Genomic DNA, 23,109 nt, shown 5'->3' on the forward strand with positions numbered 1-23,109 from the left:
GCTTCATTTCTTCTCCAATAACTCAGGAAACAGAACACATGAACACATCCTAAGGCCTGTTTCACACGTCAGTGGCTCCGGTATGTGTGGTGACAGTTTTGTCACGTACCGGAGACACTGACTCACGTAGACACATTAAAATCAATGTGTCTCTGCACATGTCAGCGTGTTTTCACGGACCATGTGTCCTTTTGAAAAACACGGAGACATGTCAGTGTTCGTGGGAGGGCACGGATCACACGGACCCATTAAAGTCAATGGTTGCGTGTCAACACGTACCGCTCATGGATGCCGTCCGTGTGCCGTCCGTGTGCTGTTTGTGTGCCGACTGAGGACCACACGGACCATGCAGGACACAGCGCTAGAGTTAAGCGCTGTCCCCCCTGCGTGTGGTGCTGAAGCCGGCATTCATTCCTTCTACCCAGCAGCGTTCGCTGGAGAGAAGGAATGAAAAATCAAGTTTTTTTTATTCTTTTTGCATTTAAATAAAGTTCCTGGTCACCTCCCGCCTTCCACCCCCTGTGCACCTGCCCGCTGGCATTAAAATACTCACCCAGCTCCCGCAATGCTTCTTCTCAGCGCCGGCAGCTTGTTCTGTGTGAGCGTTCACGTGGTACCGCTCATTACAGTGATGAATATGCGGCTCCATCTCCCATAGGGGTGGAGCCGCATATTCATCCTCTTTATTACCCTGCACCTGCCTCCAATTCCTTGCTGGACATCAGTGTTAATCTGCTAGAGTTCTGGCTAGGTGCTTTGACAGCTTTCTGTGTTTGATATTGCGCAGTTCTGGGATCTCTGGTTCTGCTATCTTTTGTTTCTGTTTTCAGTTTGTTTCTGCAGCCTTCTCTGTGTTTCCTATTAGGAGGTGACCTTTTTTTTATACCCAGTCGTTAGATCTTTTAGGGTCCTCCTTCCCCTTATCTATAGGTCTTTGCTGAGTTTAAACTAGGATCATCGGTGGGTCTATTTGCAAGGAATGGGTCACTCACTCCATCGTAGGGTATCAGCCTAGTCTTAGTGCAGGGTCAGCTTTCCCCCTTCTCTCTTAGTTCTGTGCTGCAGTTCCATAACAGGCTGTCTGACCGTACAATATTTTACCTCACGAAATGTAGCCTCTGCGATCTCAAGAGAGCACAGATGGGAGAAGTCAGCACATGGGGAAAGAGAGAGTGGATTGGTGGGTGAGCACATGAGGGGGAGAGATTCTCAACGCTGCAAAGCCTGCCCCCATCATGACACTACCGCCCTCCCGATGCGATAATAGCTAGATGGAGGACGATACTATCATATATGCGATTCGCCTGAATACTTTTCATTTTAAAAACTGAAGAGTTATTTTGAAATGTCATGCCGGTGTCTCAACAGCAGTGATAATTTCTGCTACATATGCGGAGAATATACAATGAACGCACAAAAGAAGGAAATGACTCCACTTGTTAAAGCATATGAACTATACTTTGAATGTTCAATTGGAGATCAGGACAAACAGTGGGCACCTCATATGCTGTGCATCTTGTTCTAGAAGCCTTAGAGCATGGCTGAATGGATCACGACCTTCTATGCCATTCGCAGTCCCAATTATATGGAGAGAGCAGAGAGATCATGTAACAGATTGCTACTTCTGCCTTACAAATGTAACAGGATATTCAGAAAAGAACAAAAAATCAAAGAATATCCTAATCTTCCTTCAGCCATAAGACCAGTGCCAGACGATGAAAGTCTTCGTGTTCCAAAGCCGCCCAAAGGATGGACAATAGACGAAGATGAACTAACAATGTCAGTGGAAAATGAAACTGCTGCAGACCTAGACTTAGAGCCTTCTACATCTAATCCACAGCTGTTCAGTCAAGCTGATCTGAGTGACTTGGTCAGAGATTTGAAATTGTGAAAGAGGCAGGCAGAATTATTGGGATCAAGGCTACAAGAACGGAATCTCTTATTACCAGGAACAAGAGTTTTCTGTTTTTCGCAGTCGTCAAGAAGACCTTAATCAATTTTTCAACCATGTCGACAGTTTAACCTTTGCAACGACGTCTTGGGGTTGGTGCTCTTGGATGCGAACATGACCCGAAAGAATGGCGACTGTTCATTGACTTGTCAGTTTTGAGTCTGAAGGCTGTTTTGCTACACAACGGAAATATTTATCCTTCTATACCTATTGGACATGCCGTACACATGAAAGAAATGTATGAGAATATGGAGTTACTGTTGACCCACATTAATTATAGAAATTATAACTGGAACATATGTGGTGATCTAAAAGTAGTTGCACTTCTTCTTGGACTGCAGCTTGGATATACTACGTATTGTTGTTTCATTTGTGAGTGGGACAGTCTTGCACGAGAAATGCACTATTTCAGAAAGAACTGGCCACTCCGCGAAAACCTGGTTGCTGGACAGAAAATGTTAAACATAATCCTCTCGTTGATCCAGCAAAGATATTCCTCCCTCCTTTGCATATTAAACTTGAGCTTATGAAGAATTTTGTCAAAGCAATGAACAAAGAATCGGAAGCCTTTTCTTACTTGCAACAGAAATTTCCAAGAATAAGAGATGCAAAGAGTAAAGAAGGTATTTTTATTGGCCCACAGATCAGAGATGTAATGAATGACAGTGGCTTTCATGGTCTTTTGCAAGGTGCTGAACAAGTGGCATGGAGAGATGGGACCTTCAACTTCCTTGGCAACAGCAGGGCACCGAACTTTGAACAACTCGTGGACAACATGCTCACAGCACATCATTTGATGAAATGCAATATGTCACTAAAATGCATTTTCTACATTCTCACTTGGACTTTTTTCTACCCAATCTTGGTGCCGTTAGCGATGAACACAGTGAACGATTTCACCAAGACATTGCGCTGATGGAGAAAAGGTACCAGGGAAAGTGGAGTCCGTCAATGCTGGCTGACTATTGCTGGAATCTTATTCGAGAAGCATCTGACACGGATTATAAACGAAAGTCGTCTGCAAAACACTTTTGAACAATTGCTTTTGCTACTGACATCGATGCACATGTATGTACTGTCTCGGACGTCATAATGTAGACAATATACTGTTGTTTCTTAAAAACCTTACATGATACAGACTTTTGGAGCACATATTCGTGTTCAGCATATCAAAATCTGTAAGATACAATAACATTTTCTCAGGGGACAAGAACTTCCCTGAAATTTGTTGCGCAGTGAAGCAGCTAACAGTCAATAGACAATGTAAATAGTAAGCTGTGGTGACAATGTAAATAGTAAGCTGTGGTGGGGGAGGGGTCAGCTTTCTGAGTTCTGTTACATCTAGAAACTCTGATTATGTCACAAATGCTGCGCCCAGTAAACTGAGTGATACATCGTTGGAATTAGGGTCTCTTTTCCTACATTATACTGCTCTTAGATGAAATAGCAAGAATCTGCTGATAGAGTCCCTTTAAGTTCAAGTGGGTGTTATTAAATAGAAACTCATTCAGAGAGAAGAAGTACACTCCCCTAGCAAAAAGTAACAATATCCACTTGGACTTAACTAGCGGTAACTCATTAAGTGCTAAATACTCCACAATGGAGAGGGGGAATAAAAAAAGAAGAAGGCTGCATTCTGCTCTGCAGCCACTATTACATCGTGTGTCCAGTTCAACGTGAATGAAAAATTTGGTGAAATTATTTTCCACTCTGGTAGAAATCGAGTGACCAGTTTTTATTTTTGTAACGTGTGTTCTTATACTATGAAATAACTTCTTTTCATGAAGTACCCATGGTATATTACTCCCTACCCGAGAACTTTCAGCAAAAATACATACAAAAGAATTTAGGGGTGACTTCAATATGTTTTATACTTCACAGTGGTCATGACTTTTAGAATTCCTCTGTTACTGGAGCGCTGATACTTTGCATGGAAAAAACTACAGGAGGGTGACATTCAGGGCTTTCTTCAGGCTATTTTTGTAAAATAAAAAAGCTCAAACATTTAATCAGCTCCCACTGTCTAGAATTATTATATTGGAGTGACAGATCTATTTCTGCTCATTTGCGCAATTGTTGCACAATCTGCCTAATCTGACTTTTTGCAGCATATAAAAACATGCAGTAAAGAAGAAAAAAGAACGCACGCGCATACACCATTTTTCTATTTTGTAGTGGTTGGCACAGGAAGACATATCTACAATGACTTGGCCCCTAATAAGCTGTTGGCATGTTCAGTACGTGCCTATTACAGAGCTGTGCAGGAACATAGATGTGATACTTTTGCAACTTGGCAACAGTAAGGAAGGGATGCAAGGTAGCACAGCAGTGTATATAGTACAAACTTTAAGAAATATATGTCAATTATTTTAATGTAATGTTGCCTTATTGTTTTTTGTATAAAAGTCTTAAATGTAATTTGTCACCAGATTTTTGCTACTCTACCTGAGAGCAGCACAATGTAGGGGTAGAGATCCCAATTCCAGTGATGTGTCACTTACTAGGCTATTTGCTGCAATTATGATTAAAAACTGCTTCAGCTGCTGCAGATCTTCCACATCTCTGAATGTTGAGTTCTGTATAAAAACACCCACACAATTAGTTGGCAGCTTTTTGTGTACACAGTGCATAGACAGGAAGATGATAAAGAGTTGTGGGTGGGAGTTATCAACAGCTCATGAATATGGAGGAATATATGGCAGCAGGTTTACTAGTGCTTTACGTAGTGGTAATCTCCTGCTGATAAGATAGAGATTTCATCAAAAGTACAGCAAGCAGCCCAGTAAGTGACACATTGCTGGAATCAGGGTCTCTGTCACTACATTATGCTGCTCTCAGATCAGGTGGCAAAACCTGGTGACAGGTTCCCTTTAAATATGACGCAAAACAACCAAGAAACAACAGCCATGAAGATCCTATATAAAATACTTTTATTTAAACATCATTAAAAATACCAAAAATGAACAGGTAGAAAGCACAAGGGAGGGGGCACCCATTAAACCATGACTAGGCCAGAATATACAGGACCAGGTGTCCATTCATGGACCAGGTCAGCAGCAAAGGTGCAACATTATACCAGATTATGTACTGCACAAACCCATATAAAATTAAAGACCATGCCTATAAATCAGTATCCAAATCATGGGCAGTGCAGTGCTGCACAACAGTCACCATATCAGGATGTACATACCTGGGCTGCAAGACCGGTGCACGAACAGGACAGCTGGGCCGACCCCAACGCGCGTTTCGGAGCTGACGCAACGCTCCTTCCTCAGGGGGTGGAGAAATCATGGACAAAATGTGCCTTATATTCATTGCCATATAAAGGCAAACTTGCCGCACCTGCACGTCGGTGGTGCAGACCGCCTCCATCATGGCCGCCGGCAACAAGGAACACGCGGGGCCCCACGTGACCAAACGCCGGACGGCAAGTGGAAGCGTCCATACCACAGAGTAGCAGGCGCATGCGCACAAGGCAAAACATGTGAAGATGCCATATTGGAAACAGGCAAGTGTAAGGGCAACCAGAGTATAAACAAAATATGAAACAAACAATAAGAACACCATAAGGATGTGAATTGACACAACAATGATAACATACACCATAGTATCAGATGTCAATACAGAATAATAAACCCACATAAAAAGAACTTACTAACACAAATGCAAAATTATATAGCTGTAATGCTAGACATAAGTAACAAACAAATAGTGCATATCAAAAAGTACATATATATACATATATACATGTGTACACATATATAAACATCCGGATTACACCCAAAATCAAAACAATACACATTAAACAATGATGCACCAAAGATAAAGTATCCAGTATAGACAATAACAGTAGCCCAAAAAAAAGTGTTGACACGTAGCCACGGGAGAAAACTTGATAGATGAATCCATAGATGTTCAAAGGTTCAAATTTGTTTCAATACTAGGCAAAGCAAATATAAAAATGAGAACATAGACAAGGCACACAGTATTAAAAAAAGAGAACTGTAAGGGAAAAACCCAACAAGTAGGTATTAATAAAAACACGAATTAAAATCATATGGCCGGGACATGGCCAAAGAGGCCACATGACGCACAGCAGAGAAATGGATCACAAAAATGGGGCAAAAGAGATGTTCTCATTAAGACCATCCGGATGGATGGTCCGTAGAGTCCACATCCACCTGGTTTCCAGTTGAGCCAGGCGTTTAGAGAGAGCACCTCCCCTAATGTTGATGTTTAGGAGATCAATGCCTCTAACCCTCAGCAGTGCTGCATCGCAAGAGTGGAAGTCCCTGAAATGTCTGGGCAGTGTTTTTAGAGTGGTAATATCATCACATTCAGCCGCCGCCAATATGCCAAGAACGTGCTCCCTCACTCTAACTTTCAGCTGTCTCGTGGTTAAGCCGATGTATATTAAGCCACATGGGCACGTGGCATAATATATCACGTACCTGGAGGTACATGATATATATTTTTTAATGGTATAGATCTTAGTGCCATCAGAGCTGGAGAAAGAGGAGCATCGTTCAATATTGGGGCAGGCAACACACTTGCCACAGGGTGAACATCCACTCCGCGAGACAGCACTGCTGAGGAATGTAGTCACCGGTTGCCCAACATAGTGACTGCGAGTGAGCTGATCTCTTAAATTTCTAGCCCTCCGAAATGTAAGTGACGGACAGGCTGGAAGGAACTTATTTAAAATTTGATCAGCCTGCAGAATCGGCCAGGCTTGCCTTATTGCCGCCCGCATGCGATTATGTTGGGGATGGAAGGATGTAATAAATCTAATCTGATTGTCTCTCATGGGTTTAGCCTTAGTCCTCCCATAGAGAAGGTCATCCCTGTCAGAGTGTTTAGCTCTATGATACGCCTTTTTGAGGTTACGTCCACTGTATCCTCTGGAGAGGAAACGCACTTTTAATTCTACCCTTGCTTTACCATTGAGGGATCTCATCCTGGAGCTATTAGAGTTCACTCTCACACACAATTTTTTTGTGTTCAAGGGTTCCTTCTACCTACAGATCCAGGGGACAGCCATGGGGGCGGCGTTCGCGCCCTCCTATGCCAATCTGTTCCTGGGTCTGTGGGAGAGGGACATATTCCTGTCGGACAAACAGGGGTCGATTGAGCGTGTCTTGTTGTGGGCACGCTATATCGACGATATCTTCTTTGTCTGGCAGGGCACCTCCATTGATCTTGCGCAATTTGTTTCCGGTTTAAACAACAATGACCTAAACATACGTCTCACCCCGGTGTCTGATGCGGGTAAGATTGACTTCCTGGATGTTACCGTTTGTAAGGATGCGGAGGGGATGCTTCAAACTGGTATTTTCAGGAAGCCTACAGCCACCAATTCCCTCCTGCATGCCTCATCATGCCATCCGTCCCATATGATTAGGTCTATCCCTGTCGGTCAATTTTTACGTCTTAAGCGTATCTGTTCTAACGAACAGGATTTTGAGGCTCGTGCAAAAGAATTAAAAGTGCGTTTCCTCTCCAGAGGATACAGTGGACGTAACCTCAAAAAGGCGTATCATAGAGCTAAACACTCTGACAGGGATGACCTTCTCTATGGGAGGACTAAGGCTAAACCCATGAGAGACAATCAGATTAGATTTATTACATCCTTCCATCCCCAACATAATCGCATGCGGGCGGCAATAAGGCAAGCCTGGCCGATTCTGCAGGCTGATCAAATTTTAAATAAGTTCCTTCCAGCCTGTCCGTCACTTACATTTCGGAGGGCTAGAAATTTAAGAGATCAGCTCACTCGCAGTCACTATGTTGGGCAACCGGTGACTACATTCCTCAGCAGTGCTGTCTCGCGGAGTGGATGTTCACCCTGTGGCAAGTGTGTTGCCTGCCCCAATATTGAACGATGCTCCTCTTTCTCCAGCTCTGATGGCACTAAGATCTATACCATTAAAAAATATATATCATGTACCTCCAGGTACGTGATATATTATGCCACGTGCCCATGTGGCTTAATATACATCGGCTTAACCACGAGACAGCTGAAAGTTAGAGTGAGGGAGCACGTTCTTGGCATATTGGCGGCGGCTGAATGTGATGATATTACCACTCTAAAAACACTGCCCAGACATTTCAGGGACTTCCACTCTTGCGATGCAGCACTGCTGAGGGTTAGAGGCATTGATCTCCTAAACATCAACATTAGGGGAGGTGCTCTCTCTAAACGCCTGGCTCAACTGGAAACCAGGTGGATGTGGACTCTACGGACCATCCATCCGGATGGTCTTAATGAGAACATCTCTTTTGCCCCATTTTTGTGATCCATTTCTCTGCTGTGCGTCATGTGGCCTCTTTGGCCATGTCCCGGCCATATGATTTTAATTCGTGTTTTTATTAATACCTACTTGTTGGGTTTTTCCCTTACAGTTCTCTTTTTTTAATACTGTGTGCCTTGTCTATGTTCTCATTTTTATATTTGCTTTGCCTAGTATTGAAACAAATTTGAACCTTTGAACATCTATGGATTCATCTATCAAGTTTTCTCCCGTGGCTACGTGTCAACACTTTTTTTTGGGCTACTGTTATTGTCTATACTGGATACTTTATCTTTGGTGCATCATTGTTTAATGTGTATTGTTTTGATTTTGGGTGTAATCCGGATGTTTATATATGTGTACACATGTATATATGTATATATATGTACTTTTTGATATGCACTATTTGTTTGTTACTTATGTCTAGCATTACAGCTATATAATTTTGCATTTGTGTTAGTAAGTTCTTTTTATGTGGGTTTATTATTCTGTATTGACATCTGATACTATGGTGTATGTTATCATTGTTGTGTCAATTCACATCCTTATGGTGTTCTTATTGTTTGTTTCATATTTTGTTTATACTCTGGTTGCCCTTACACTTGCCTGTTTCCAATATGGCATCTTCACATGTTTTGCCTTGTGCGCATGCGCCTGCTACTCTGTGGTATGGACGCTTCCACTTGCCGTCCGGCGTTTGGTCACGTGGGGCCCCGCGTGTTCCTTGTTGCCGGCGGCCATGATGGAGGCGGTCTGCACCACCGACGTGCAGGTGCGGCAAGTTTGCCTTTATATGGCAATGAATATAAGGCACATTTTGTCCATGATTTCTCCACCCCCTGAGGAAGGAGCGTTGCGTCAGCTCCGAAACGCGCGTTGGGGTCGGCCCAGCTGTCCTGTTCGTGCACCGGTCTTGCAGCCCAGGTATGTACATCCTGATATGGTGACTGTTGTGCAGCACTGCACTGCCCATGATTTGGATACTGATTTATAGGCATGGTCTTTAATTTTATATGGGTTTGTGCAGTACATAATCTGGTATAATGTTGCACCTTTGCTGCTGACCTGGTCCATGAATGGACACCTGGTCCTGTATATTCTGGCCTAGTCATGGTTTAATGGGTGCCCCCTCCCTTGTGCTTTCTACCTGTTCATTTTTGGTATTTTTAATGATGTTTAAATAAAAGTATTTTATATAGGATCTTCATGGCTGTTGTTTCTTGGTTGTTTTGCGTTATATAATTTTTCAGCTGATCCTTATCAGTCCTTATTGCATATTGGATTTTGTTCCAGATATGACATACGCTACTCATTTGGTATTTTAATATGCTTGCCTCAATACTTTTGTGTCCCTTTAAATATGGACTAGTGCTGACAACTGTATATGAAACAACTCTCATCAACCCATCCACCCAGAGTGACCGTTTCTCACGTCATTGCTTGGTATATTGACTCCACTCCATATCTCATTGCAAACTCATCCACTATTTCCTGTGCAGTCTCATCAAAGTAAACCTTCCAGGCATCATCCCCTTTGGCATCAGGAATTTTTACAACCCCATTGTTCTGTACATCTGTAAGGAAATGGAACAGGTTCTAAAAGAAAAGAAAACGTGAATTACTGATGATATCCCAATGTTGTTGTTCACTGAAACCAAATACAAAGTGGTAAAAAGCCACAGGCATATTCTCTGACACAACAGGTGAATGATGATCGGTTTGGGAAGCAGGCGCCTGTTTACAAACCTCATGTAGACAGGTGTACTGGACATGATATGGAGCCACCTTCTCCTCGCCTTTAATCTCCACACTAATGTGCAGCCTGATAGCACCAGATACTGCGGATTTGTCTGTGCGCTTATCTGGGAAAAAAAAAAAAACTTTTTTGTTACAAATGATAACAAAAAAAAAACTAGACAAACCTTATTAACAGGGAGGATCTCTATATTCTAGAGAAGATTCATGTATCCTTTACACTATAAGCATACGTTCACACAAACGTTTTATTTGGTCCGTGTGCTATGTATGTGTTCAATGGACCGCACGCAGACAGCACACCGACCAATTGTTACCTATGTGCTAGTGCTTATGTGAGATTTTCTTTGTAGACCCCTGTACATGTGGGAAAAAATTGAACCACGCCCTTGTCTGGTCAGTGTTATCATGCTTTGCGTTGGCAAAACAATCATATCAGTAGTTGTTTTTATTTATTAATCTCACTTACGTAGCACCGGAAGACAGCAATGTGTTTTCAAGTTGTACTTTAGGGTATGTGCACACGTCAGGATTTCTTGCAGAAATTTCCTGAAGAAAAACAGAAATTTTCTGCAAGAAATCCGCATGTTTCTTTTTGCGTTTTTTTCCCGTTTTTTTCCCGTTTTTTTTAGCATTTTGCAAGCGTTATTAGCTTGCAGAATGCTAAAGTTTTCCAAGCGATCTGTAGCATCGCTTGGTAAACTGATTGACAGGTTGGTCACACTTGTCAAACATACTGTTTGACAAGTGTGACCATCTTTTTACTATAGATGCTGCCTATGCAGCATCAATAGTAAAAGATAGAATGTTAAAAATAATAAAAAAAATTAAAAAATGGTTATACTCACCTGCAGACAGCCGATCTCCTCAGCGGCGTCCGTTCCTATAGATGGTGTGTGCAGGACCTTCGATGACGTCGCGGTCACGTCATCGCAGGTCCTTCACACACACCATCTATAGGAACGGAAGCGGCAGCGTGCACCGCTGAGAGGCGGGAAGACTCCGGGGGCCATCGAAGGTGAGTATATGACTATTTTTTATTTAAATTTTTTTTTTACCAATTATACGGTGCCCAGTCCGTGGAGGAGAGTCTCCTCTCCTCCACCCTGGGTACCAACCGCACATGATCCGCTTACTTCCCGCATGGTGGGCATAGCCCCGTGCAGGAAGTAAGCAGATCAATGCATTCCTAGGTGTGCGGAATCCCCGCAGTTCCGCAAATTTAATGAACATGTTGCTTTTTTTTCCGCTATGCGATTTTTTCGCGGAAAAAAATGCAACATTTGCACAAGATATGCGGAATACACTGAAAATAATGGGAGGCATATGTAAGCGTTTTTTCCCGTTTTTATCACGTTTTTATAGCGAAAAAAACCACAAAAAATACTGAATGTGTGCACATGGCCTTACTCAGTTTGAAATGTAATTAAGAAATAACAGTTAACAGGAACAGTGGAGGTCAAGATAAGGTCTGGAAGACTAAGCTAAATTTCAGTGAGAGCTGCTTGTTGGATTTCAAGAGAGGCAAGTCAGAACCCCCGCTTGACTGCAAAAGACCTTCAGAAAGATTTAGCAGACTTTGGAGTTGTGGTACATTGTTCTACTATTCAGAGACATCTGCACAAATATGGCCTTCATGGCAGAGTCATCAGAAGAAAACCTCTCCTGTGTCCTCACTATAAAATTAAGTGTCAGAAGTATGCAAAAGAACATCTAAGCACATTGCTATCTAGTATAGCCTTCTACTGCATTGTGGGCCTCCAACATTTTCAGAGTACTAGGCAGCTGCTTAGAAGAACCCATGGCTGCTGTTTTGTAGCACAAGGTTAGAGGAGGCTGGGTTTTTATAAAGCTGGATAATTTGCATCCCCTGGCCTTTCCTAACAATGATAGTGAACAAACCATAACCCTATCTGGCCAAATAAGGTCTGAAACATTGGTCAAAGTTATCTGAGCACACAAATCTCCAAGGGTGCACAAACTTTTGCACCACTCCATTTTCCTTTTTGCAATTTTTAAAATGTAAACAATTACTATATATATATATATATACAGCTCTGGCAAAAATGAAGAAACCACCACATCAAAAACCTGTCATGGGCAGCCCAATCTCCAGACCTGAACCTCATGGAAAACCTCTGGAATGCAATCAAAGGATGATGGATAGTCATAAGCCATCAAACAAAGAAGAACTGCTTACATTTTTGCACCAGAAGCAGTGTGAAAGACTGGTGGAAAGCATGCCAAGACGCATGAAAGCTGTGATTAAAAATCATGATTATTCTACAAAATATTGATTCCTGAACTACAACCCCTGGCAAAAATTATGGAATCACCGGTCTTGGAGGATGTTTCATTTTGTAGAAAAAAAGCAGATCACAGGCATGGCACAAAACTAAAGTAATTTCAAATGGCAACTTTCTGGCTTTAAGAAACACTAAAAGAAATCAACCATAATGACCATTATATTGCTAGCCATTTTGCTCCACATAAGCAGGTGATGCTCCTATGCTGATGGAGAGCCAAGATTTTTATGATTTATTTTATAGTTGCAGGGCCTCCAAACTGCAATACGTTGGTTCTCCAATCTCCACCACAACTGAAATTACTGCTACCCCGACTGGGACAACAGTTGTCTCAGTGTGGGGAATGTCCCGAGTTCCTTGCCCTTACTCCTGATTCTCACCTTTATATTTGCCCTGAGTGAGGTTGCCATTATCACATTGGCTGCCACTGCCAGTTCCCCTACCAGTTACCACTACTAGCACAACCTCCAATGCAGCTAGTCATGTCCTCCCCGTCCATCGCCCTACCTTACCCAAGTCCAACTGGACATCGACTGGAATAAGTTGTTGTTCTGAAACTGGAGTACTGTTCCTCAAACATGTCTTTAATGGCATTGAAAGGCCACATTCAAAAACATTAAATGTTATGTCGGTCGAGGAGTAAGATGCAGAATACTGACTCACACTGATGGTATTACTGTCAGAAACATTATCTTGCTGTGACAGATGAGTGATGGCCCACATACGAGTTTGGTAGAACTACTGTCTGGATGGCTGAGGCTAATGGCGGCTGTATTGCTGGTTGTAGCTGCCATATTTTTATAACCAAATTCTATGTGATGGGTTTCATTCATTTAGATTTCCCTGTCCATTGCCATTTCCAGTTTTTCTTTTACCATATGCTTTATTATGTATAAACCCAGGTTCACCCTATTGGGATTCACCCTATTTATATTGGTCATAGGAGTCTACTTTTGCATTGTTTATAACGAGTATTGTTTACTCTCTCTATATTGCTGTTTGAAATGGATTTGCCGACTCCACTGTTCTCTTTCTCTCTAATAATTTTAAACAAAATACAGAAAGAAAAGTCCACCATCTTGAAACACCGCAATGCCATGATGAATAAGTGCATTGTTTTGTTATAATCACAGTTATAAAAATCATATAGCCAATGATAGTTCAATCCACAACCTACGACCAAGACATGGCTAAATATTTGCATAACCTCATTATTATACCTCTATGCTAATTATGCAAATTACTCAAAATATACGCCAACATAATATTACAATATTTAAACAACAATATAATACTGATAACTAATAATTGCTTATTAGTAAGTGGCATCAACTAGTCTTAAACACATTTATGAATAAAATGACCAACCCTTTCGTTCTACGTGAAAAATTGACCTGCTGTGCGGATTTTGAAACCTGCAACATGTCAATTCTATGTGCAGAATGAGAAAGAGTTTCACCATTTGCAATAGCAATGATGAAAAAGGCATCAAGGCACAGCAAAATCCACAACAGAATCCGCATATATACCATGCAGACATTGCTGTAGATAAACTACAGCTACGCTACGGAAAGATGGGCACCACATACACGATGTGTGAACGTAACCTTGCAGAAGGAACGGGAGCCATAAACCTAACTGCTTTTGTCCTGTTTAATCCATTAGATTGCCTTACCTAGATTGTACCACACGTCCATCTCACCACTCAGGGTTCGAACTTCAATGATCGTTTGTCCCAAAAAATCATCAGACTCGCGCTTGAACCTTTGCTTCACTCTTGATTTTATGTCATCATCCTCATCCCATACACGTACCTTGATGCGATCTGAGGAGTTATGACACTCACTAGAAAACAAAAAGAAGTCTAAGACGGTGCAATACAACTGTGAGAAGAAGGATATTCGCACATTCTATATTTGCAAGGTCCCAACTACCGAGCTATTGGGAGAATGAAGGCATGACGACTACCACTCGTCAAATTCACGTGTCCATGTTTTCTAAGACTGGAACAATTCAAATAGGTGTATCCAGCAACAGATCCGTATTTTCTTTTTTTTTATGTTAAAAACAATATTTTATTAGAAAAAAAATTAACATATTTCATGGTGAAAAGGTGCAATTCCCAGGAACATGCGCAACCCACTAATGCGTTTTGAACTTTATGCGTACTTAGTCATAGTATAGCATAGTTCCCCAGCGTTAGGTGTTTTTTTAAATAGTGGAGGAGCAGGGAATGACGTGTACACATCATCACTCAGTAAAAAAGATATGATGTACAATAACAAACTATATTGCGGTACCGTGTTAGCCCAAAAATTGATGTAAATACTTTTCTGCCCAATGATGATAGAAGAGTGATACCTTTATTGGCTAACCAGAAAATAAATGTTTCCTAAAAAGGATAAAAATGTATTTATTTCTCAAGCTAAATATTTAGTGAACTTCCATTAAGTCTGTTTTGATATTCATGCCATTTGGCGTTCTAGTATTTAGCTTAAAAATCCATGAAGCTTTTTTATGTTTTAGAATGCGCACTCTATCGCCTCCTCTTTTGGGTGGCATTAACCCTGAGAGAGATAACATCACCTCTGTGATGATTAAGGAAATGTTGCGAGACATAGGGAATCAGAAAAACTATACTACATACATATACCCAATATCAGGTGCCTCACAACATTTCCTTAATCTTCACAGAGGTGATGTTCGCTCTCTCAGGGTCATTGCCATTGAAAGAGTTCATCCACCCAAAAGAGGAGGCAATAGATTGCGTATTCTAAAACATAAAGAAGCTTCATGGATTTTTAAGCTAAATAATAGAACATCAAATTGGATGAATATCAGAACAGACCTAATGTATATTTACTAAATATTTAGCTCGAGAAATAAATACATTTTCATCTTTTTTAGTGAATGATGATTTTCTGCATAATTCCCTGCTCCTCCACTATTTAAAACAACACTTAACGCTGGGGAACTATGCCATACTATGACTAAGAACACAAAGTTCGAAACATGTCAGTGGGTTGTACATATCCCTCAGAATTGCACCTTTTCGCCATTAAATATTTTTAATTTTTTTCTAATAAAATGTTGTTTTCATCCCCTTCACCCCGAAGCCTGTTTTCAACTTCCTGACCAGGCCATTTTTTTCAATTCCGACCACTGTCACTTTATGAGGTCATAACTCTAAAACGCTTCAACGGATCCTGGTGATTCTGAGAACGTTTTCTCGTGACATATTGTACTTTATGATAGTGGTAAAATTTCTTCGATTTGACTTGCGTTTATTAGTGAGAAAAAACGGAAATTTGGCAAAAATTTTGACAATTTTGCAATTTTTAAACTTTTAGTTATTATGCCCTTAAATTAGAGAGTCATATCATACAAAATAGTTAATAAATAACATTACCCACATGTCTGCTTTACATTAGCACAATTTTGGAAATATAATTTTTTTGTTAGGAAGTTATAAGGACAGAAAATGCCCATAAGTGACACCATTCTAAAAACCGCACCCCTCAAGGTACTCAAAACCACATTGAAAAAGTTTATTAACACTTTAGGTGCTTCACAGGAATTTTTGGAATGTTTAAAAAAAATTGAACATTTAACTTTTTTTCACAAAAGTTTTACTTCAAATCCAATTTGTTTTATTTTTCCAAAGGTAACAGGAGAAATTTGACCCCAAAAGTCGTACAATTTGTCCTGAGTACGCCAATACCCCATATGTGGGGGTAAACCACTGTTTGGGCACATGGCAGAGCTCGGAAGGGAAAGAGCGCCATTTGACTTTTCAATGCAAAATTTGCTGGAATTGAGATCGGACACCATGTCGCGTTTGGAGAGCCGCTGATGTGCCTAAACAGTGGAAACCCCACAAGTGACCCCATTTTGGAAAGAAGGCCTAAGGAACTTATCTAGATGTGTGGTGAGCACTTTGAACCCCGAATTGTTTCATTAAAGTTTAGAATGTAGAGCCGTGAAAATTAAAAAAATCCTTTTTTTTTTTTCACAAAATGATTTTTAGCCCGCAATTTTTTATTTTCCCAAGAGTATCAGGAGAAATTGGACCCCAAAAGTTGTTGTCCAATTTGTCCAGAGTACATTGATACCCCATATGTGGGGGGAACCACTGTTTGGGCGCACGGCAGAGCTCGGAAGGGAAGGAGCGCTGATTGGAATGCAGACTTAGATGAATTGGTCTGCAGGCATCACGTTGCATTTGCAGAGCCCCTGATGTACCTAAACAGTAGAAACCCCCCACAAGTGACCCCATATTGGAAACTAGACCCCCCAAGGAACTTATCTAGATGTTTTGTGAGAACTTTGCACCCCCAAGTGTTTCACTACAGTTTATAACGCAGAGCCGTGAAAATAAAAATTCTTTTTTTTTCCACAAAAATTATTTTTTAGCCCCCAGTTTTGTATTTTCCCAAGGGTAACAGGAGAAATTGGACCCCAAAAGTTGTTGTCCAATTTGTTCTGAGTACGCTGATACCCCATATGTTGGGGTAAACCCCTGTTTGGGAGAGCTCAGAACGGAAGGAGCACGGTTTTACTTTTTCAACGCAGAATTGGCTGGAATTGAGATCGGACACCATGTCGCGTTTGGAGAGCCACTGATGTGCCTAAACAGTGGAAACCCCCCAATTCTAACTGAAACCCTAACCCAAACACACCCCTAACCCTAATCCCAACCATAACCCTAACCACACCCCTAACCCTAATCCCAACCATAAATGTAATCCAAACCCTAACTTTAGCCCCAACCCTAACCCTAATTTTAGCCCCAACCCTAACCCTAACTTTAGCCCCAACCCTAACCCTAACCCCAACCCTAACTTTAGCACCAACCCTAACCCTAACTTTAGCCCCAACCCTAACCCTAACCCTAATGGGAAAATGGAAATAAATACACTTTTTAAAATTTTATTATTTTTCCCTAACTAAGGGGGTGATGAACGGGGGTTTGATTTACTTTTATAGCGTTTCTTTTGGTGGATTTTTATGATTGGCAGCCGTCACACACTAAAAGATGCTTTTTATTGCAAAAAATAGTTTTTGCATCACCACATTTTGAGAGCTATAATTTATCCATATTTTGGCCCACAGAGTCATGTGAGGTCTTGTTTTTTGCGGGACGAGTTGACGTTTTTATTAGTACCATTTTTGGGCACATGACATTTTTTGTTCGCTTTTTATTCCGATTTTTGGGAGGCAGAATGAACAAAAACCAGCAATTCCTGAATTTCTTTTAGGGGGGCGTTTATACTGTTCCACATGTGGTAAAATTAATAAAGCAGCTTTATTCTTCAGGTTAGTATAATTACAGCGATACCTCATTTATATTTTTTTTATGTTTTGGCGCTTTTACACAATAAAAACTGTTTTATCTAAAAAATAATTGTTATAGCCCTCCCATCTTCTTACGATGATGTCCTCTTCTTGTATTCACACTGCGGCTCCAGCGCAGGCGTACTTTGCCTGACCTGTTGAGGGCAGAGCAAAGTACTGCAGTGCGCAGGCGCCGGGAAAGGTCAGAGAGGCCCGGCACCTGCGCACTGCAGTACTTTGCTCTGCCCTCAACAGGGCAGACAAAGCACGCTGGAGCCGCAGCATAAAGACAAGAAGAGGCCATCATTGTAAGAAGATGGGAGGCCCCGGACCAGACCGCGACGCCCATCGGACTGGACCACAGCGGGACCGCCCCTAGGTGAGTATAATCTAACCTCTCTTTCTCATCTTTCAGGATACATTGGGGCCTTATCTACAGCATTACAGAATGCTGTAGATAAGCCCCTGATACCAGTGGGCTTAGCTCACCTTCGATTTTGGGGGAGACAGGTTCCCTTTAACTCTGTCTGCCATACATGTATGAGGCAGGCTTGGCAGTTGCCTGCTTTGCTGCTAGCTCCAATCACTGCTGTTCACCCCTTAAATGAGTAATCAACAGTGGCTTTCAAGACGGCGATGCGGGTGGCCATTTACCCTCCATAATGTGATTGCGGGAATGCTGGTAGGTTGCCATATCAGACATGGGCCAGCTGAAAGCCCCCTGTCTGCTATTTCTGGGCTCTTTTGAAGCCCAGCCCATGTCTGGGCTTAATAGGAGATCATCATTTTGTCTGTATACTGTAGTACTTTAGTATTTAAAGAAATTTAAAATGTACTGTAATTAAATTTGTTATTGCCAGGGTTGCAAAAGTGTGATCTATCAGAATATAAAACTATTTAACCTGTATACATTATAAAGCAAAAAAGCAAAAATTAAGATGTCACAATTGCTTTTTTGATTGTTGCACTGCCTGAAAAAAAGTAAAAAAAAAAAAGTGATCAAAATATCATGTGTACTCCTAATGATATGATTAAAAATTTCAGCTTGGCACACAAAAAATAAGCTCACCACACTTCATTGATGAAAAAATAGAAAAGTTACTGGTCTTAGAAAATGGCGATACAAGTCAAATTTTTTTATAGACTTCGTAATTTTTTAGCCACTAAAATCTGAAATAATCTGACTAAGAATGTATTGCCATGTATGTAACAATCACGGTCGCAGAAGTCACAACCGCAACTGAGCCTGTGCAGGTGAGGGGCCCTCTGATGCCAGTGCAAACTTCAACTGGCTGTGGGTACTTGAATGCTGAAATGTATTGTGGAGCAAGGGTCCATGCACTGCAATAATCACTGCTAGCCAAACAGAGACGAGCAGCTGACGTTGGCATGCACGTGATTCGGGGCGCATGGCAATGACACCATACGCTCCCATCGTTTGCATGCTGAAGTGGACTCCGCTTGACAGTGGAGCAGAGGGAAGGTGAGTAGGATAATTTATCTTTTTTCTATGCATTAAAGAACAGCAGCAGACTGCGGGACATATACCAGGATGAGGGATATATATACCACATGACAGCCGGCAACATGCTTTCCAGCAGATGGTGCTGACGGTGGAGTATTTAAGGAATGACATGTGCCCACCACAACGCATGCAGCACTTTATTGACAAAAGCTGCCTGTGGTGTATTGCTGCCATCTCCCCTGATGAACCCCATTTGGACTGACAATAAAAGGGGGGAAGTGTGGATTTTTCCTCAAGTAATAGTGTCTTAAAGGAAGATTAAAAGTGGGTAGAGTTCAGGGTCCGATGCATGAATGGACTGTGGGTCTGCGATGTGCGACAGTACCTCGCCAAGGGTATGAACTGATAGACGGATAGGAGACCCAGCGCTTCTGCTGCATGCAAGCTAAAAATCCACACTACTGAACCAGTTTGTTCTGATGAAGATCCAGTTGTGGACCGAAAACATTCAACAATTTATTGTCTGGATGCATAATAAATGAACACAATATTTTCCAAATTTTGAGTGCCAAGTCTTTTCTGAACATTTGATACGATGGGCTGGACACCCTACTTGTGCACCTACAGCTGACTAATACAGAGTGCCGTGTTTTTTCATATAATAAAAGGGGGGAAATGCGTCGGGTTGGGTACCAGCCCCTCTGAGATAAGTGTTTATCTATTTTGTCTGCGATATTGGTGCCGTTTTTTTTTTAAGGAACCATGGTGTTATTTGGTTGGGAACATGATGGCTTTGTACCCCCGAAACCATGCAATCCCTATTAGTGATGAGCGAGTGTACTCGTTGCTCGGGTTTTCCCGAGCACGCTCGGGTGACCTCCGAGTATTTATGACTGCTTGGAGATTTAGTTGTCATCGAGGCAGCTGAATGATTTACAGCTACTAGCCTGCTTGATTACATGTGGGGATTTCCTACAACCAGGCAACCGCCACATGTACTCAGCCTGGCTAGTAGCTGTAAATCATTCAGCTGCCGCGATGAAAACTAAATCTTCGAGCACTAAAAAATACTCGGAGGTCACCCGAGCATGCTCGGGAAAACCCGAGCAACGAGTACACTCACTCATCACTAATCCCTATTTTAAAATACATCTACAGTACAGACCAAAAGTTTGGACACTCCTTCTCATTTAAAGATTTTTCTGTATTTTCATGACTCTGAAGATTGTACATTCACACTGAAGGCATCAAACCTATGAATTAACACATGTGGAATTATATACTTAAAGGGAACCTATCACCCCGTTTTTTTCGGTATGAGATAAAAATACTGTTAAATATGGCCTGAGCTGTGCATTACAATAGTGTAGTTTGTGGACCCCGATTCCCCACCTATGCTGCCGAAATACGTTACCAAAGTAGTCATTTTCGCCTGTCAATCAGGCTGGTCAGGTCGGATGGGCGTGGCTTCTTCCCCCAGATATTGCGTAGTTTTCCGTTGGTGGCGTAGTGGTGTGCGCATGTCCAACGTCCCCAATCCTGCACGGGGGGGTGAAAATAGCAGCGATGTCCGTTATTCCATTGGTGGTCGGTGGGCGCGGCCATCTTCCTTTGGCCGCGCGTGCGCAGAAGCGGCGCTCTGCTGGCCGCGGCTTCAGGAAAATGGCCGCCGCGATCTCCATCTGCGCACGCGCGGCATCCCGCGGCCATTTTCCTGAAGCCGCGGCCAGCAGAGCGCCGCTTCTGCGCACGCGCGGCCAAAGGAAGATGGCCGCGCCCACCGACCACCAATGGAATAACGGACATCGCTGCTATTTTCACCCCCCCGTGCAGGATTGGGGACCTTGGACATGCGCACACCACTACGCCACCAACGGAAAACTACGCAATATCTGGGGGAAGAAGCCACGCCCATCCGACCTGACCAGCCTGATTGACAGGCGAAAATGACTACTTTGGTAACGTATTTCGGCAGCATAGGTGGGGAATCGGGGTCCACAAACTACACTATTGTAATGCACAGCTCAGGCCCTATTTAACAGTATTTTTATCTCATACCGAAAAAAACAGGGTGATAGGTTCCCTTTAACAAAAAGTGTGAAACAACTGAAATTATGTCTTATATTCTAGGTTCTTCAAAGTAGCCACCTTTTGCTTTGATGACTGCTTTGCACACTCTGGGCATTCTCTTGATGAGCTTCAAGAGGGAGTCACCGGGAATGGTCTTCCAACAATCTTGAAGGAGTTCCCAGAGATGCTTAGCACTTGTTGGCCCTTTTGCCTTCACTCTGCGGTCCAGCTCACCCAAAACCATCTCGATTGGGTTCAGGTCTGGTGACTGTGGAGGCCAGGTCATCTGGCATAGCACCCTATCACTCTCCTTCTTGGTCAAATAGCCCTTACACAGCCTGGAGGTGTGTTTGGGGTCATTGTCCTGTTGAAAAATAAATGATGGTCCAACTAAACACAAACCGGATGGAATAGCATACCGCTGCAAGATGCTGTGGTAGCCATGCTGGTTCAGTATGCCTTCAATTTTGAATAAATTCCCAACAGTGTCACCAGCAAAGCACCCCCACACCATCACACCTCCTCCTCCATGCTTCACGGTGTGAACCAGGCATGTAGAGTCCATCCGTTCACCTTTTCTGCGTCGCATAAAGACACAGTGGTTGAAACCAAAGATCTCAAATTTGGACTCATCAGACCAAAGCACAGATTTACACTGGTCTAATGTCCATTCCTTGTCTTCTTTAGCCCAAACAAGTCTCTTCTGCGTATTGCCTGTCCTTAGCAGTGGTTTCCTAGCAGCTATTTTACCATGAAGGCCTGCTGCACAAAGTCTCCTCTTAACAGTTGTTGTAGAGATGTGTCTGCTGCTAGAACTCTGTGTGGCATTGACCTGGTCTCTAATCTGAGCTGCTGTTAACCTGTGATTTCTGAGGCTGGTAACTCAGATAAACTTATCCTCAGAAGCAGAGGTGACTCTTGGTCTTCCTTTCCTGGGGCGGTCCTCATGTGAGCCAGTTTCTTTGTAGCTGTCAGGACTCTGAACATTTTTTATTACCTTTTGTGCATTACTGCCCTTTTCCAAGATGGCATCTTTGGTCTCAAGTGCACTGTGTCTTCCTGCTATAAAACTCCACCCCAGCCTTCAGTATGTGCTAGAGTATTTTGCCTTGCATCCAGCTCCTGACCTCTGGTTACTCCCTGGCTATATACCTGCTCCTGTGAATCTGTGGGGTTATCCTGCTACTCTTCTCTGAGTTCCTGCTGCATACACCAGTTCCAGTAATCCTCCTTCATCTGCTGCTCGTGTTTACTTCCATCTGCATTTGCTGGACATGTAAGCTGTTGCTGCACTGCAAGAACCTGAGACTATTACCCCGGCCTCCCTGGTTGAGCTAAGATATTATTGGAACTGCCTTATAAGCATATCTATCTGTGTTTTGGACTAAGCAAGGACTTATTCGTGTCAAGTATCCTCAAGAATAATTGTGCTTCATAGACTTTCTGCGTGATTGCATTTTCCTCTGAAGTTTCCTATAGACTGCTAAGCTGCATTTAATATTTACTCCAAGTGTTGTGGACTTGAGTTTCTCTCTGCACCTGTTTGAATCACCGTGTGATAATATAGACTTTACCACTTATAAAACTGTGTCCTGTAGTTGTCTTGTTCCACGCAAAGAGTCTCCTGAGTTATCCCCTATAATTATTACAGTAGTGCTTGATGGTTTTTGCCACTGCACTTGGGGACACTTTCAAAGTTTTCCCAATTTTTCGGACTGACTGACCTTCATTTCTTAAAGTAATGATGGCCACTCGTTTTTCATTACTTAGCTGCTTTTTTCTTGCCATAATACAAATTCTAACAGTCTATTCAGTAGGACTATCAGCTGTGTATCCACCAGACTTCTGCACAACACAACTGATGGTCCCAACCCCATTTATAAGGCAAGAAATCCCACTTATTAAACCTGACAGGGCACACCTGTGAAGCAAAAACCA

The 23,109-nt window shown here is 42.3% G+C and overlaps 1 protein-coding gene across 11 annotated transcripts in view; it reads right to left on the reverse strand.

Moving 5' to 3' along the window:
- UNC13A (unc-13 homolog A) overlaps positions 1 to 23,109 on the reverse strand; it is a 335,107-nt gene that overhangs the window by 96,833 nt on the left and 215,165 nt on the right. For all 11 annotated transcript variants that reach the window (XM_077273640.1, XM_077273632.1, XM_077273616.1 and 8 more), the window contains 3 exons: positions 13,978 to 14,147; positions 9,988 to 10,103; positions 9,674 to 9,837 (listed from right to left, as the gene is read on the reverse strand). In XM_077273640.1, the coding sequence (XP_077129755.1) occupies positions 9,674 to 9,837; positions 9,988 to 10,103; positions 13,978 to 14,147 (450 nt within the window). The remainder of the gene's footprint in view (positions 1 to 9,673; positions 9,838 to 9,987; positions 10,104 to 13,977; positions 14,148 to 23,109) is intronic.

Source organism: Ranitomeya variabilis, chromosome 1, assembly GCF_051348905.1.
Source record: "Ranitomeya variabilis isolate aRanVar5 chromosome 1, aRanVar5.hap1, whole genome shotgun sequence".
NCBI classification, from domain to species: domain Eukaryota; kingdom Metazoa; phylum Chordata; class Amphibia; order Anura; family Dendrobatidae; genus Ranitomeya; species Ranitomeya variabilis.